The 17752-nt window shown below is 46.8% G+C and overlaps 1 protein-coding gene across 2 annotated transcripts; it reads right to left on the bottom strand.

Annotated features, from left to right (window-relative positions):
- Positions 1-175: 175 nt before the first annotated feature.
- LOC135805835 (myelin regulatory factor-like) lies at positions 176-17128 on the bottom strand. 2 transcript variants are annotated; one of them, XM_065319950.1, is made up of 35 exons: positions 16836-17128; positions 15772-15845; positions 14988-15087; positions 14739-14821; positions 14423-14568; positions 14086-14161; positions 13887-13923; positions 12514-12578; positions 11968-12232; positions 11488-11698; positions 10839-11325; positions 10411-10597; positions 10161-10254; positions 9924-9974; positions 9428-9478; positions 9078-9157; positions 8816-8872; positions 8560-8613; positions 8240-8333; positions 7921-8046; positions 7526-7600; positions 7216-7271; positions 6719-6827; positions 6489-6545; positions 6178-6231; positions 5232-5422; positions 4895-5012; positions 4568-4656; positions 3649-4225; positions 3217-3310; positions 2911-2995; positions 2489-2560; positions 1993-2095; positions 1629-1709; positions 176-1082 (listed from the first exon to the last, which is right to left on the bottom strand). In XM_065319950.1, the coding sequence occupies exons 2-35, from the start codon at positions 15791-15793 to the stop codon at positions 996-998; spliced, it is 4134 nt and encodes a 1377-aa protein (XP_065176022.1). In that variant the 5' UTR covers positions 15794-15845; positions 16836-17128; the 3' UTR covers positions 176-995. The 2 variants fall into 2 exon arrangements, with proteins under 2 accessions (XP_065176022.1, XP_065176021.1); XM_065319949.1 differs by lacking the exon at positions 16836-17128 and adding an exon at positions 16158-16581.
- Between the last annotated feature and the right edge of the window lie 624 nt (positions 17129-17752).

The following is a 17752-nucleotide window of genomic DNA, read 5'->3' as shown; positions in this document are numbered from 1 at the left end:
ATGGATCATGCTGCATTGGAATCAGAAGACCACATTCATTGATATCCTGGTTGCCTCCCACAACGTGATGACTTTGCACCACTCAATACCGATGCATAGTGTGGAGTACACACAAAAGCACACACATTCACCGTACATGTTGCACATGTGCAGTATGCCATTAGAATCAACAATGTTCCAAGGGATGTGGTGACATGGGTACACCACAATTATGTACACAAATTCAGTTTATCACAAGAACAAATACTGAGGACAAGTAGAAGGTCCTGGAGTGAAGCCGGTTATCATGTTGACAAACAATAGCATGGCATGGAAACAAGCAAAAGAACAATAATTATCACTACACACACCTAGTAAGGCTATACATTGCTACACGTGGCAAACTGAAAATAGTTTTTAAAGCTAGTCAAAATAAGTGAATCATCAAATCAATGTGTCAAAATTGCAATATCTGTATAAAAATAACTCTAGTGATCAAAACCCATCATGCGTGCCGAAGGCAAGTGGAACATGACAGTTATAAAGGACTATCAATAGTGCAACCATCACCTGGCAAATAGAAGGTGAGCATACCATGGACGGTAGTGTGCAGTACAATCATGTAGTCAGGGGAAGAGAGGAAGAATCAAGGCAACAGTGTGACAACCAGCGCATCTTGTTGCTAATTATGCAATAACCTGTATACACATAGCCTTATATTATTAGGCTATACAGTCTTGGAATGCAGTTTAAGGGTTATTCTAGAAGTGGGAACATATCAAGTAGAATGCTAGATTACCCGGGCACATAGCACACTGTACTAGCTTACCTGAAGCAGGACAACGTGAGCATGCGTTCGAGCAGAAAGAAACGAAAACAGACTGGTATGCAACGAACACATCAACGACAACATGCAGTGGCCTTGGCCAAGCTGAGCTCAGCCATGCCTCCTCTACCCTGCATGGTCTCAAGTAGATCTGTTTCAGTCGTCCATCAGGCACCAGGTGTACTGCAGCCTATACTGAGCTGAGATTGCACTGGTGGATGATAAATAGCGTGAAGTCAACATAGGACATACCATCCTCAGAAGAGCATGTGCCACTCTGAAGTAGAGAAATTGAACAAGAAATGAGACATTGGGAAATTAGGCCACATGCCTCCTGCTTTCTTCTCTCCGAAACTCAACACTTTCAAGCCAGATACGAAACCGTGAAGTCCAAACTTGAACCAACAATAGAGACAATGGAGTTATTAAAGTCATTCCAACAACTGTACAATCCATACTGCCACTAGTATAGTAGTTCTACTAATTTTCTAGCTACCGAGATGAAGTTATCTCTGCTTGATACCTTGGCCCTTCGGCCTTCACAGACCGGTCATGCTGGCTGGGCAGTGCCACATGTCCAACTTCATGTAAATCACGCTACAAAAGGTCCGTGCCCCGAATACATTCTCGGCCCCATACGTAATTACAACTATTATGCGTACTAATTAGCAACATCTCCGCCGCTAGACAATCAACACAATACACTCAACATCTCCATTGAACAATTCGCCTATATGCCCGGTTCATGATGCCCAAGCTCAGTATCAATAACACCACAGCAGCAGTTTCAAGGCAAGAAGGTAGGCTGCAGTATGATACTTACCATGTTTGGCAAGAAGGCACGGAAATGTAGCACAACGTCAAGGCCGGCATCCAGGTTGAGTTTGTATTGGTGGATGAGAGCCTGGCAGCAGTGAGCAGTACCAACATGAACAGATTGAAGATCGGAGAACAATAACTTAAAAAACCCTTACTGGGCCGGTGCACCATGCTTGTGCTTAGCAGAAACGCACACTGACTCAGTGAGCAGTACCAACATGAACAGATTGAAGATCGGAGAACAATAATTTAAAAAATCCTTACCGGGTGCACCATGCTTGTGCTTAGCAGCAATGCACACTGACAATGTCATCATATGGAGCTTATTCCCCATACTGATCACTGACTAACTTGTTTCATTGACTTACCGAGAGGGACTGGAAAGGCTGGAGAGGAGTCTGGGGATCGCTACATCCATAGTCATGTGATGATCGGTTCAGGCACAGGCCGGCTGAAAAGTTTGATGATGACCTATGGGCACACACACACACACACACACACACACACACACACACACACACACACACACACACACACACACACACACACACACACACACACACACACACACGTCAACTTCAACGGAGTGCTAGCTAGGAAGACCTAAAAATTCTAAGCTCCTCGACACAACATGGAACGCTGCAGCGACCACAACACTGAGTTACAATCAATGTACATCAATTTCTCATACATGATCATTCCATGCAAAATCCTGAACAACACAGCAGCCAATGGTTTAGTGGTGTCTGTGCATGTGTCACTCTGTACATGTGTGTATGTGCACCATAATAATGCATTCCAGTGGAAGATAATGGACAGGCATTTATACATACACTGCAGACTAAAGAACAGTAGCTGACTTACTGGAATCTGATGGTCACATTGCTATAACCAGGATGCTGGGGCACTACTACCCTGTAAGCAGAACTGTTGACTCTGTGCATTATGCAAACAAACAGAAAACATCGAAGCAAGCAATGGCTAAGTCCAAGCAGAGCCTAGGTCTGACTAAAATTTCAGTGCAATATATACATTAGAAGTGAGGTTAGAAAGTTTGAATGACACTGACAGTTGGCACTCAGAAATATCTCTAGTTTCTTATCTGTGCACAATGATCACTCCAGAATTCTCAGCCCAACGGTCACCAACTGCGTTTAGTGCCTTCAGTCGACCCTGGACTAACCAAAAAGCTTTGTTCCAACAGGATGAACAAAAGGCCTTGGAGATGCCATGAGTGTGTGTGAATGTTGGCAAACAGGAATCATCGGTAGGCTGCCTGTACTTACTGGATTGGATACAGGGTGACCGGGGAAGACAATGTGGGGATCACCACAGACAGGGAAAGATCGGCAAAGCCAGACAGAGTGCGCCCTGCAGCCATCAAGCAAAGTGAAGCACAGCATACAATCGTGTGAATGGATTTGGAAACCGTCACCGGATGCAAAGTTACGAAGACACAATGCTTGTCATACGAGCACAAGCCTACTTGAAAACTCAAATCTCGCTCACATTACCAATCCGGGCAATAACAAAAAACAAAAACACATCCTGAGCGACTTGACCCTGAGAACGAAACCAATCCACAAACGTACCTGGCGTATTTGCAGACTGTGACGCGGTTTGCGGAGCACTGTTGGATGCTTGCATCGTTGTTGTGGCCTGGACATCTTGTGAAACAGCTCCTTCCTGTATCCAGGCACAGCAAGCAAGGAGGACAATAATGAGACTACCGCAGGTCATGTGCTGGAGTTTGGATGCTGACAAGATGCCTACTAAAGACGACCCACAGTTCTATGTACTGTGGCTTTGGCTTGGAGAGGCTGGTCAAGAACAGAGTCAAGTAAACTAAACTGGCACTAGAACATATTGAGCACATGAAACATATCCTTCTGAATTGGGCACCCAACTCTCTTCTCTCGTCTCGTTTACCAGAAGCCGACGTATCCATCAGGATCAGCCACTTTAACCCAACATAGCCTTTCCCTCCGAAAATCCAAAGATTTTGTACCAGTACGAAGACTAACCGTCAGAGTCGTTGTCAAGATACCGGTAGTACCCCCTGGAGTTCCTGCAGACACCATATCATTGCCGGGTACAGGAGAGGCTGGTGACTCGGGGCTGAGAGGCGGTGGCGAAGTCATTCCTGGCGTCGTTATGCCTTGACTGGTTGTCGGTGCCGCTGTTGACGGCGCTGCTGCTGTCGTTGGTGCTGCTGTCGTCGGCGATTGAGTTGTAGCAGGTGGCAGTGTAGACGGCAGTGCAAGCGGAACATTGTACTTGTTGCAGCATTGATCGATTATACTGTACTGATAACTAGCCAGGGCGGGTGACAGGGTCGGCAATGTGTTGAAGTACGACGGGCTAGGCGTCGATGTGGCGCTACTTGTTGCCTGCTGCGTGGAGCCGAGTGTTGGAGTGTGCATTGTGGCGGCTGTAGTCATGTACGCTATCCCCGTACTAGCATCTATGACAGTGTGGTTGTTGACGGTGACGTCGCTGATTGGAGTCTGGTAGTTGGTAGCACTGCTGGGCTGGCTGCCAGGGGTTGTGTTGTTTGTTGAGGGTGATCGGAGAACATACAGGCCAATCATAGCACCAATCCTGTACAGAACACGCCAGTGTCACAGAACACAGACTAGGGTCACCGACTATACTGGAATTGGATGCAGACCAGGGTCAAAGCATGCACCCTCCGATACAGACCAGAGCCACAGCATGTACTGCAATCAGATATATTTCAGTGAAGGCGCATAAACCAGAAATGTTACCATCCAAGTGCAGGCCAGTTAGTATTTCAGCCCTTTGAGCTTAATCAATGCTCATATTTCTCATTCCGGCTTGTAACCAACAAGGTGAACACTGAATGTTAAGTAAGAAGGTGAGTGAGTACACTAGTACTGTACACACGACTGCGTTCAAAACACACTACGCAGATAAACTCACGATGCAGCCATGACGAGAATGAGGACGATGATGAGTCGCTGCATGAACTTGGGCGTGCACACAGATGTCTCGCGGTGCAGTTGAACCTCCTACACAGAATACCATGACAACACGTGCAACAGGTAGTTAGCAACTTACTTAGCACCACATTGATGTAGACAAAAGATTGCCATTTTGTACATTGTACACTGCACGCTTTTAATAGTCACTTTCTGTTGCCCCAAAAAGTGGCATGCTAAAAGTTAATGCAAATGTACATAGTGGAAAGTCTTGGAAAGATTTCTGGAGACATCTTAGAAACCATCAGACAACGCTAGTACTATTTACCGTTGACTTCTTATTGCGTGGGCTTCGCCTTCCACCATTAGCACTTGCATCTCGGTCGCTCTTCGGCCCAGCGGTGGTGTCGGTTGGCGTGTAGCGTGGTGGTGGTGGGTGGTAGAATCTGCACAAGCAGCCGCGAGGGACAACGAACATATACCCATCCATAAGTTACTAGTTAAAAAAAGGAGGAAAGAAGAGCATTAACGTTAATCGTCATACCTAAACAAATTCAGTTCAAGAGATATGACCTTGTCAAGATACAAAACATTGACAAGACAACACATGCGTTTAAAGGGTGCATTGAGTGGACAGAAGTGCGAAAGCCACCACAGATACATACCCGGATACAGTGTCCAGCGCGGACCCAGATCGGGAGTCCACACTGGTCTGACTACCCGCCGTACAGCTGAGGTAGCTGGCATAGCTACCCTTGCTGCGAATGCTACCGTTGGACTGGTGTCCACGGGGACAATGCTTGCCGTGGCGTCTACGCAGTGTTTCCAGCTCATTGATACGAGTTTGGAGGTTGTCCTGGCATCGGCAAACAACACGCAAGAAGGACAAACAAAGGTCAGTAGACTGATGCGGACTTGGATGTAGCAGCACAGGTATGGCATACATTTACATACAACTGATTATAATTTAGCAGACAAGTGACAAGTGCTAAGAATATCATGCATGTGTGACCTAAGGTGCGTTTGGTTGGTACAACCTAGAACAGGATTCACCAGAACAGCGCGTTCGGTTGGAGCTCCACCTGTTCTGGGTCGGCCAAAACATGTTCTGCTTGCTCCGGCCTCGAGGCCGGAGCAGACCGAGCAGTTTCACTTTTTCACAGTGAAACCTGGCGGGACCATCGATTTTGGTCTCAAATGATCACGTGCACATGCTTTTGGGTTGGATTCGTCGTACCCTACAAAGTGACCATGGTGACCCATACACATTTTGAAGAATGCACCAAGTTTGGCACACTTTTCACAAAAAATGTGCTCTGTTTCTGGAGTACCGTTTGGTTGGCACGAGGCTGCTCCATGTGAACCAGCCCTTCGATCCTGTTCTAGATCGTACCAACCAAACACACACCTAGCCTCCATTGATTCCACATCTTAGAAAGGATCTACAACCTTGATATTAAGTATACAAATACATGAGATCCCTCCTGAAAGAACCAGCACATCCGGAACAAGAGAACAGTTGCTCATCACTATTTAGCTTGGTGCAATGATAAATTCGGAAAGTGTGCTTTTAGTGTTTTGAGCGCGTCTGTCCACACTCACTGGCCTTACCGTCAGCCGGCAGAGTTCCTTGACAGCACCAACACTCTCCATGTAGATACGATCCTGCAAGCAGCAGCAAAACACCCAACAGTAGCATCAACAGCATTGGAAAACTGTGGGAGATTCTTGGAGATCAAGTGACAGGCCACCACCTAGCGCAATATTGGGTGCAACCGATTTCTGAAATGTACTTGAAGTATGAGGACGGAAGGCTTGGTACTGAAGCCAAAACATCATGGTTGACTATTAAAGTGCAAAATATATTACAAGAGCACAGCTACTAAGCCATAACCTGCAACACCACTCGGCCAAAAGCATACCTTATTGACAACAAGGACCTTCTCCACCTTCTGTCCATCAGCCAGTTCCACATCATCCTGAAAGAAAAAATGACAACAACATTGTGATACTTTCAACGCTGAACTACATCAGAAGAGTGAGAACCAGTGTACTTGAAGGTGCCGCACATGTTCACAAACAAAAGAATCTCAGCAGGTGGACATGCATCATGAGATACAGGAATGGGCAGCATTACGATCTGCCTACTTACCGACTCTTTGACAGCGTCTGGGAGAACTTCCTGCAACTCCTGCGCAATGACACCAACTTCTTCTTCTCCCACCTCCAGACCTGCTGCTTGTGCATACGCATCCTTGAACCTAAGAAGACAGGGCAATAGAGAGAGAGAGAGAGAGAGAGAGAGAGAGAGAGAGAGAGAGAGAGAGAGAGAGAGAGAGAGAGAGAGAGAGAGAGAGAGAGAGATAGAGAGAGAGAGACAAACAGAGGAAGATAGAGACAGAGGAATATAGATTCTTTAGCAAAAGAACCATTTTTAACCGCACCACCTAAACACTGCTTTTTGGATTTTCAGCTTCATTCCTCTTCACATTGCCCCCACGAACAGCACTCCTATGGGGATATCATAAGTGCATGGGACGTAGACCATCCACAGTATGGATAATAGAGCTATGGCCAAGGTCAGTCATACGTGCATGGGATGTAGACACCTCCCGTATGGATGATGCAGTCATGGTCAAGGTCACTTACTTGTACTTGTACAGTCTCAGCTTGGCCATACTATCCAGAGTAACACCAGGTGAAATCTGCAAACAAACAAACAAAACACAAGTAAAAGCCAGTGTCAACCCATGGGTAAGCCGCACCGTGAATAAGCAAGTCGGCTTGTCTCCAGTATGGTCACCTTTCCTACAACCGTTAACACTAACTAAGCGGCATTCTTGCCCAATGCGTTTCAGCTTATATGCAGGGAAAGCATTGCTATACAGTGTACAACCATTGTCCACAGTTTCCTCAGTTGAAACATTATAAACAACGACATTGTTATCCTGGATTTTACCTCTTCAAAGTTTTCTTTCAGGCGTCTATCAGACTGCTTGTACACTTGCCCTGTCACTCGAACATTGCCAGCCACCTAAAAAAAACAAGAACAACAACAAAGAATCATAAAAAAATCTATCGCACAACGGATACAGCGTCAATACATATAATTTTGGCTACTGAAGAACCATAGCCTTTTCTGCAGTATGGATGAGAGGAGCATTAATTCAAGGGATAGAGTTACTGACACAGAGTAACATGCATAGCCCGCTTTAACAGTTATCTGGCATTGAAAGTGCCAGCAACACGCTCAATTCTGTGATACCACCATGGCCGAGATAATCGAATCAATCGAGAGGCATGTATTTCCATGTCTTGTGAGCACACGAGCGAGAAATACGCCAGTCAACTCACCGTCAGCATCTCATCCGGCCGCTCCGTACCAATGCCAACCTTGCCCGGGTGATAGATAGATCCTGGCTGTTGTCCACGTGGCCAGGCAACTTCCAGTTCATTGTCAAACTGACCTGGATTGGCAGCCTGCAGTAAGACAAGATACCAGTCAAACCGTGAGCAAAACTCATCACAATCAACCTCACATTTTGCACTTCCAACAAAGTGTAGTAGTTCAGACGCAGGAGTATGTGTGGTCAGATAGCTGGCTATTGATCACGGTTTCTACAAGGAGTAGGTTAGTTTGCCGGGCCATCTGTTACAGCATAAACTGGCTTACCCGCACAATGAGTCGTTCGGAAACTTGCGATTGCAGAAGGTAGACATTGCCATCCCTGCCTAGACCTTCCATCGTTACCACCAAGGAAAAGTACCTGGACACGTGGAGAAATGAGGAACGGTCTAATAAACACAGGTTCCAGCTCATAACAGAACCGTCCCAGTGTGTGGTCACTTGGTCATCGTGAACACCTTCAATAGTGGTTATAAGCAATTATTGCTATACTGCCACTGTTGCCTCCACGTCACCTTCAATAGTTGTCCTCTTTTACCGCAAAAAGGACCAGTTACACATAGTCAAACGCACACACGCGCACGCACCTTTGGTCTGGGTTGGGACGACTCTTCTTGCGCATGTTGTTGGCAGTGGTTTCACTGGAGAAGCAGACAAGAAACAAAGAAGGTCATAGGAGAGTGATAAGATAGAACCCCTTCCAGTCATGCTTCACATCATCTATTGCATTCCCATCAAGCCAGACACCTCTAGACAACATCATGACTCGCAAGCACAGTAGGCAAGTGATGTTAGAAATGAGTAATCTGCATAGCAAACACTATAGTTTGTCCCTTGGCATACCTGAAGTGAAGACGACCCATGGTGATCTTAGCTGACAAGTCACCGTTCAGTTCAATCCTGGAGGAAATCAGTCAAACAAAGAAAATTCAAAAACTAAGATAAGCTAACTACAACTGCATAACACTGAACCTCCGTACTGACAAGCTTTACACTGTGCAAAACAATACAAACCCATCGCAACCTGCCGGCAAGGAGGCTAATCAGTACAAACTACTTTCGAAGTACATCAAGCAGTACTAGCCTGTGACTCAATTGTACTTACGGAACAGGCTGAAAAATGTGCTTCTTGCGATCCGCCTGTGATTGCTCGATGTGCACACGACTGGCCATGGGTGCCTCCACCTGAGACAGTCAGGTCATGTGTAGAGAATGCCAAAAAAATCGAAACAAATCCATGACATTGGAGGACAGTGATAGGCGGCAACGTAAGACAGCTTTACACATGAATTGGAACACAATTCTATGTTCCACTGTGTTCACTGTGTTCTACAGTGCTGATGGCTTCCAAACACCTCAATGACTTGGACACTTTCGTGACTTCTCGAGTCATAAAATAAACTACACACATGTTGCAATAAAACCATGATAACCACAGTATGCCAGACTCAGTACCTTGATGCCATGTGAGTGAACTGCTATTCCCTCCAGTGCGGTGTAGCCATTCTAAAAGAAATGAACAGACCACAGATTGACATCCATTATCCACTTATGAGCAAGGTAACATTACAAGCCAACGGATTACTGCCAACTTCCCCAAAAGACCAATCCAGCTTAACAGAATACTGGTAGAAGAAATCATGGGAGTAGGGTCTTCACTAGTTTGAGGGAAAGAGTCCATAGGATTTACAGACACCCAGAGCCACTTCATCAGACGCACCAAGAGTGCTGCTTTCACAACATAGATGTGCTTGGTAAGTCCGAGCATGACCGGCAATGTGCCAGCCAGGTACAGCTGTCCTCAAACTTGTGGATGGGGGGAGACATGCTCAGTCACTGTGCATTAGTGGGTGATACAGATTTCGTCTTCGTATTGTGATAATTATGTAATTTGGCCCTATCACTGATTTCCTGCTTTGCATTGTCTGGCCCTAGCCTCAGTTCCTCTCACCTTTGTGTTGATAAAGCGTGAGCCTGGTGGAAGGCTAACAACAGCTGAGACCTAAAAGAAACCCACACACACAGAGCAGCACAACAGTGTTGAATTACAGCACACTTCACATCATCCGGCACCATCAAATGCCCTTTATTCACAGTAGAAGTTCTAGGCTGCCTAGACTAAGTGCAATGAAAATTGAAGACATAAGCCAAAAATTAACGGAAGCATAAACAAATCATACAAACTAACCTGGAAATGGTTCTTCTTCTGACAGACAAATGCATCATCCACAACGGAGTAGTTGAAGCCTTTGTCTGCTTCCACGTGGAACAGGGGTAGTTCTCTACACACACAAACATGAATGCCAGGAACATAGATGTTGAGTGGTTATCCACTTTGATGCTTGCACACCGGGCCATTTCATCAAACATACTTCGAATTGCAAAAGTCGTTTTAGAAGGTTTTCTATGGCGCACAGATCACATGTATATGTACGTACTGTTCCTCGTAGTTTGCGCCAGCAAGATGGTAGAAGTTCTCTGGGTAGTGGGTCTGCCACTTCAGGCACTGGTACGACGCGTCCATGTTTTCAGGGTCTCTGCCATTAGCCTCGTCTTCGCCGTCACCAGAGTCGCTGGAACTTGCATTGGCATTGCCGATAACGTATGCCGACGTGTCGTCAAAGCCTGCACCAAACAACCCGGCAGTACATCAAAGTCAGCATGTGCTGATACTAGTACTGTTGATTGCATGAGAAGTGAGCATGCTGATCTCAATACCACTATAACAAATTGTACATTTTCACAAATGTAATACAACATGCACATGAACTCTAGAGACGTGAATCAGGCCGGAGCACCATCATGCAATCAGGCCGGAGCACCATCATGCAATCAGGCCGGAGCACCATCATGCAAACGCACGTACCGGACGAGTCATCGTGCTTTCGCTTCTTGGCCGAGGGCTCACTGCCACGTGCACTAGCCGAGGCAGACGATCTCTTCTCCGGTGCGTGTGCTGCCTGGTCTGTCTGCACACTGTTGCGTTGCTCCTTAATCTGAGCGCTTGTTGCAGCTGCTTGCTGAGCAGATGATTGTTGCTGTTGCAACGGCACTGTCTTCTTGGCTGCAGGGAGCTGCTGCTGCTGATGCTGATGATGCTGCTGAAGAGGGTCTTGCAGCTGGCGAAGATGTTCCCAATTCTGCTGTTGCTGCTGCTGCTGTTGTTGCTGCTGCTGTTGTTGCTGCTGCTGCTGTTGCAGTTGCTGTTGTTGTTGACCGGCACTGTCTTGTTGCAGTAGCTGAAGCTTCCGAAGAGCCACCAGGCTCTGTTGCTGCTGCTGGAGTCGATTGATGGGAGGAGCTGCCTGCAGCTCATCTGGCTGCAAGATCGGCTGTTGCTGTTGCTGCTGTTGCTGGAATGCACATGGAGACGAACCAGAAACCCCCACAAGTTGGTAGGATTCAAAAATGTCCAGAAGCAGAAGCAGAAACAATCCTTCCAATACTACAAATATTCTACAGCTATTAATATTGTACTTCTCAATGATTTTCTGTACATCCATGTGACAACTTACCATCTGTTCCTGATTCATCTGCTGCTTCATGGCTTCCAATAGCTTCTCTTGCGCTCGCTGCTGTGCCAAAAGCTGTGTCTGCTGCTGCTGAATCATAGCTTGCAGAATGGCGGTTTGCTGCTGGGAAGATGAAGATGAAGAGCTGGTAGACGTCGAGACACTAGACTCGGGCGAACTTGGCGACCGATCAGCACGCTTTGCTTTCTTGGAACTAATCAGACAGAGGCAATGGGACAGAAAACACAGTAATGAATGATGGCTTGATCACATGTTCAGCTCCATTCTTTCCCTAGATAGGAACACTGTGACAAGGTATCTCTGTGAACGTGTGTGCCACCGGGATCTTCACCAACCACAATGCAGCGCTGATGCATAGGGCATGACCCTCCGGTGACTTTGTTCCAGCAAACTTTCTTTTAAACATACCTGTAACACATGCATGACGGACAACTAATTGTTCATCAGTGTTTGCTGACTAACCTCAACTGAGCAATCATCACACTTTGCTCCGCCAGGCTTTTCTGCAGCTGGTCGAGGCTGTCCTGCTGACGCTGCAGCAGCATGAGTTGCTGTGCGGTGCTCTGACCGCTGCTAGAGGGTCCCGCTGCCGGTGACAGGGCATGGCCGCTTGCAGCACCAGCGCCGTACGGTGAATGGTCGGATAATCCTGACGAGGATGCCGGTGAATGGTGGATATGCTGTAGGTACTGTGCCGGCGACGATGTGGACTGAAAGTGGCGCGATGCTGTGCAAGTGAAGATCAATAGTTGCACAAAAATGCAACACAAGCTAAGGGGGGGGGGGGGGAGATACAACTGGATAGACACATTCTCAACTGCACTCACAAGAGATCTGCACCAAGTACCAAATTAACTGTCAGCATATAAAGAAACTGGCAAAAACTTAGAGCACCGTATTCAACAAGCACTAGTGCTAAGCATCCTCAATGCCGGTGATCCTCAATGCCGGGGATCCTCAATGCCGGGGATCTATTTACATGTATACACAAACAATAATACTACGCACCATTCTGTGGCGAATACGGATCATCAGATGAATCCGGAGGAGATGGAATACCAGAGGTTTTCTCTCTGCAGAGACAAATGCATACAGATAAGTACACACACAGTAGAAGTTATCAGATATCTTGCATTATTTATGACCACTGTCCACAAAACATTGTATGCCCCCGCACACACACCAACTTACTCGTATGTACACACATGGCGTTGCCCACAATCATCCGTCCAATTATACCATGAATTGCTTTGGCAGATGATGTCACAACTCACCAGGGGCGTACATAGGGCGGTTCCCGGGATGCCCGGGAACCAGTAAAAAAATTCCATGTGGGTACAGACAATTTGTTGATCCAGGCCCAGCGCTCACAGTGCAAGTGCACGTCTGGCATCCGCCTGACGGTCCGATCGAGGACGGTGACTAGCCCAGGTGTGAAAGTAGTGCTGGGACACAGCGTACTGAACTGGGTTCAACAAAGTCTCTACTGTAGTTACATCGCCGGATTCCTCGATCTCGGAGTCAAATTTTCCTTTGGAGTTTGTTTTGACAAAGTAATTAGTTGGTCGTGTTTTGACAATGCTTTCGCTTTGTGGAAAAGAAAAAAATGAAGCGTCGACATCCAGAGGGCCAGCGCTCTATTCAGAGCTATTTTGAGCTGCAGACAAAGCGTGTAGCCAGTGCTAGTGGCGAAGGTCAAGCGATAGATGAGAATGCAGACGCACCTGACTTGCAAGCGAAGTCTGATCCAACGAGCAGCGTTGAGGAAGAAATCGTCGCTGAAGCTGTAGAGCGACCGTTGTTGGAAGCTGCTGGATCATCCAAAACTAACTTCAATGACATGGGAGTGTGTTGGACGGGATATTCTGAAAGTCGAAGTCCACAGCGGAATCCAGTCCCCCGAAATTTGCTGGACACGGAAAAGATTTCCGTCATCGACAATCATTGTGCGCCACCGAAGGCGAAGGATTTCGTTTCCTGTGCGTGTCCAGACGGATGGCAAACAGCGCCACTTTCAACTATCCTTGTTAGAGGAGTTACCCTGGGTAGTCTTTTGACAGGCATGCAATGGTGGCTTCTGCTTGCCCTGTGTGATGTTTGCTCCAGATGATTCGAAACTTAGGCAGCTTTCAAGACCGCATGCAATCGTCATTTTGAACAAAACATCCATAAAACGGGGAAAAATTCTGTCCTTTAAAATCATAAATGCGTAGCAATGACATCATCGTCCAGCAGCTTGTGGTTAACTTTCACCCAGTCTGAGGAGAATATGCAGAAACTCCGTGGGATACGAAAAAAAGCACTTCAATTGTGTGGAATGTTGGTGCATCAGTTGGCATGGGAACCACTCCTGGAGGCGAGCGGCGTACGCCCCTGCTCACCTTTGAAGCATACTTTGGTAGTTGATCCCTGCCAAACCTGCAACCCATCACAATGAAAAAAAGTATTGGTTAGATTTCAGGCAATCATGGAAATGGAATAATTCATAGAGGTAATAGTCATGTATACGAACTGCCAGCTCCTCACCGGGCCACGGCCCATCATAGGCAAGTTTCATAGTCTCTCAGCCCACCAACTTACCATTGAAGGGTGTACCATCGGCGGACGGCAGAATGAGATCGGGATCGACACCCATTGCTCCCAGCGGGAGACCAGGCTAGGCAGACACGAGCAGAATGTAAGAAGAAGCATTTCATTAACAAAAACAGACAAGGACTTCGGTCGTATTAATGCAGTGACAAAGTGCAGATTAGTGTATGTGTGTGTGTGGGGGGGGGGGGGGGGGGGGGTGCGCGCGTGCACGTGTATCTGCACTCCTTATACACCTGAATGCATGGTCATTATGACAACCAATCTTTGCCAGGGATGGGGGGGGGGGGGGGGGGGGTGGCAAAAAGGGCTTAACAACAGAACTAACCTGGCCATGGTGCAGTGGTTGACCAGCAGCGCTAGCCATGTCACCACCAGCACCTCCACCAGTCAGAGAGCTGGCCAGTTGCTTCAGTGCTGGATCACTTGACGAGTTGATGGTAGAGAGTATGTGTTGCAGGTTACTACTCTCACCTACGGAAAAGAGAAAAAGAAATTACATAGTAACGCTAGCATCATATTATTATGTGACGGCAATCCCAGTAAAAAAATTACAACTTACATAATTATCAGGATCCGCAAACACCGAAATGTATGGTAGAAATGATTCAACAGTGACCGTACATGTCACATAGTGCACATACCTGAAGCTCCTGATATCCCGCTGGAGATGGCAGATAAGCCCAGCGAGACATTGCTGCTGCTTGGTGGGTCAGAGGCAAGCAAGCTGCAAAACAACAGCGCGGGAGTAAGGAGCATTGAACGTTCAGTGAGGCAGAATACTATACTAAGGGTGAAGCGTAGCACTCTAATAACATACTCAATTCACTGAATGCAATACAGAGAAAGATACAATAAAGAACAACATTTTGCAGTTTAAGCAAATGACCTACCCAGGAAATTGCTGGGTTTCGCCATGAAGGTAGTCCTCGAGATTGCGAAAGTCCGAGTCGCTCAGACTACGGAAGCTGTTCGCATCCAGGCCAGCAGCACCTGTAGGCAACAGTTGATAGCAGTGGCTTATTAAGAGATGGGTCTTTTCATCATGGCACTACTCGCTGTAAATTCAAAGCTTCAGCTTAGCTAGTTGGTTAGAGGAAACCTGCTCTTTCTCAGCTACAATGCACTCTTTAAAACTTCTCTCCATCCTACAGCCAATTTGTTACAATCACGGTTTTGACAAAAATAAGCTCACAAATGACCAGAAACATCATGTTTACAACTCACAAATGGCCAGAAACATCGTAATACTAATAGTTCTGTGGTAAAGCTGCTACCTCGCACTTGCCATTGCATGCTAGCAATGACAAAAATAGCATTTTAGGTGCGGGGCCCACCATGGTTGTGATGATAAATGCATACACAGGCACAGTGCCAACTACGTTGAACGTACTTCGAAGTAACACCTAATATCGCACACCAACAATTCCCGCAAGGTATCAAAACTCCAACGGGTCATCGCGAGAGCGATGATCAGTGTCACTGCACTGTAGTTTTTGAAACAGGCTTTTAACCGCCATCTAAAGATATTGCTTGGGCAAAGGGCACTGGTATGATCTGAGCATACATGAGGACGTGATGCCACAGTCCCAAACTGCATCACTTGTATTTCCAGAAGGTTTCCACTTCCTTTCTAAAACACCATCCTGTGCATGACTGCTAGTCAATCTGACTTACCAATCAGGTCATTGACATCCATGTTTTCTGCTTTGCTTTCTGCCTTACGCAGCAGCCTTGCGGCTGCTAATGCCCTATGGTGGAAAATGCGACAAGAAACAGAACAAGATAGCCTGGTTAAAAAAACAATGTGTGCGTCTACTTACCCCCAGTGCAATTTTCAATAAAATTCACAGTGAAAGCCTGGAGCAAGTGCTTCATCCTCATGAAATGATACTGTTTCCACAATATGGCCTGATAATGATATTATCCGGCTGTTCAAAGGGTGCTCAATATTCAAAAATTGGCAGAACATTTAGCTCGGAGATATATCCATATGCGTGAGGGGATATCCAAGACATTATTATTGTATTAATTTTATTATAACATGTTGCATAATTCAGCACCTTTTGATATCGGCCATCTCTATTGCTAGGCGGCGTTGCTGCTAGCACGAGCCACGAGCTAGCGCAGGAGATGCCTGCAAAGAATTCTGCACCAGGTCAAGCACAGGCGATTCCCCAAGCCAACCCTCTCCCAGTATAATCAGCTGTAGCATCCACTGCAAGAAACCCCATGGTTCCGCACTTGTGTCAGAAGGTTCATTTAGCCGTGCCTCCTGGTCATGGTGAGCAAACACACCCGGTACCCACACTACACCATGGTGAGCAAACACACCCACCCACACTACACCATTGGGAAAGGTTCAGAAAGAAAAAAAGGATGCGGAGGGCAAGTGCTTGTGTGGGGTCCTCGACCAAGTGCAAGACAAAACGAGGCAATGCGTGCATGTCATTAGAATTCGCAGGAGGCACGGAGTCCGGCAAGGCACCGGTCCGTCTTGTGCGATGTCCGCTCATAACCGAAGTGAATAATTCCGAAACAGTGGAAGGTGCTGACAGCACGGAACACTTATGCATTATGGGTTTACAGATTCTATCTTCATAGCGATGTCTCTGCTAAGATTACTCGTGACCGTACTGACAAGTCGTGCTTGGCGACACCGCAATTTAGTTAGTATGCACTTTTCCAGGACATCGCCACTAGCACTGATACAGGGGCTTGAAAGCAGATTTCGGACTAACCTTGCGTCCTTCTTTCTTCCTGTGCAGGTCCGAAACGGTGCGAACAACTCACTGCCCACCGCTTCCTCGTTGGACGATAGCAGTAACTACATAAACTTACTGAGTTGTTTCGAAATGTTCTACTTCTAGCATCTTCATCCTCGATCCTAACGACTGGGCATGGAATAGGTCACAGAGGATTTTTTTCTCTGTTTGCAGTGCAGTGGTTCAGATCTACGCGGTGCACGGGCTTTGCATGCTCCAAGCTGTCGACTTGCCGTGACATCGATCTTGCCACCGACACGAGCGTGAACCATCATATCATCGCGATCCGTACCCAGGCACTGGTCGTGCAAGTGCCGGTGGCAGCGCAGTACAAGCACGCAGCATGCAAGCACCAAGCACCAGGTTGATCCTGAATCTGGAGTCCTGGACTGGAGATGTCGCTGCCCAGAACAGAGATGTAATTGTTGTTGTGGTACTTGTTGCGAGTCATGACGTAATTACAAAGAGCTGCAAAATGGCGCTGTCATGATGAAGACTGTGGAGTCATCTTGTTGTCTGACCACTCCAGTCTCCAGTCTGCCCAGACCTACTGAGTACTGTACATGACATTGTAGTACATAATTGTATGCCATGCACCAGCCTAATGATCATACACACCCAACTCGGAAATACTTCCTCAGTAGTCAGTACGCATGCCATGGTACCTGGAGCCACAAACCGTCAAAAGACAGTAAAAACCTACATCGAACGACAGTACAAAGTCATGTACAAGCCTAAAACTTAATAATAATAATAATTCGCGGGATTCGCGTTGGCATCGCTTGAATGTTCAGAAACACACAAACTAGCCTTCGCTTCCGCAGGCCACCACTATGCCTATGCCTTGCACACCTTAGTGGCGAATGCAGACCTCACAAGTGAGTCAGGGGAGA

This window comes from Sycon ciliatum, chromosome 1 (genome assembly GCF_964019385.1).
Source record: "Sycon ciliatum chromosome 1, ocSycCili1.1, whole genome shotgun sequence".
NCBI lineage: Eukaryota > Metazoa > Porifera > Calcarea > Leucosolenida > Sycettidae > Sycon > Sycon ciliatum.
This window is presented reverse-complemented; position numbering and strand designations above follow the sequence as displayed.

What these genes read in the sequence shown, in the direction of transcription:
- LOC135805835 (XM_065319949.1), bottom strand. An exon ending in AGGTCCTTGTTGTCAATAAG is followed by an intron (nt 6,232 to 6,488) that starts GTATGCTTTTGG and finishes TGCTGCTTGCAG; the next exon opens with GATCGTATCTACATGGAGAG. An exon ending in AGCCTTTCCAGTCCCTCTCG is followed by an intron (nt 1,710 to 1,992) that starts GTAAGTCAATGA and finishes CACTGCTGCCAG; the next exon opens with GCTCTCATCCACCAATACAA.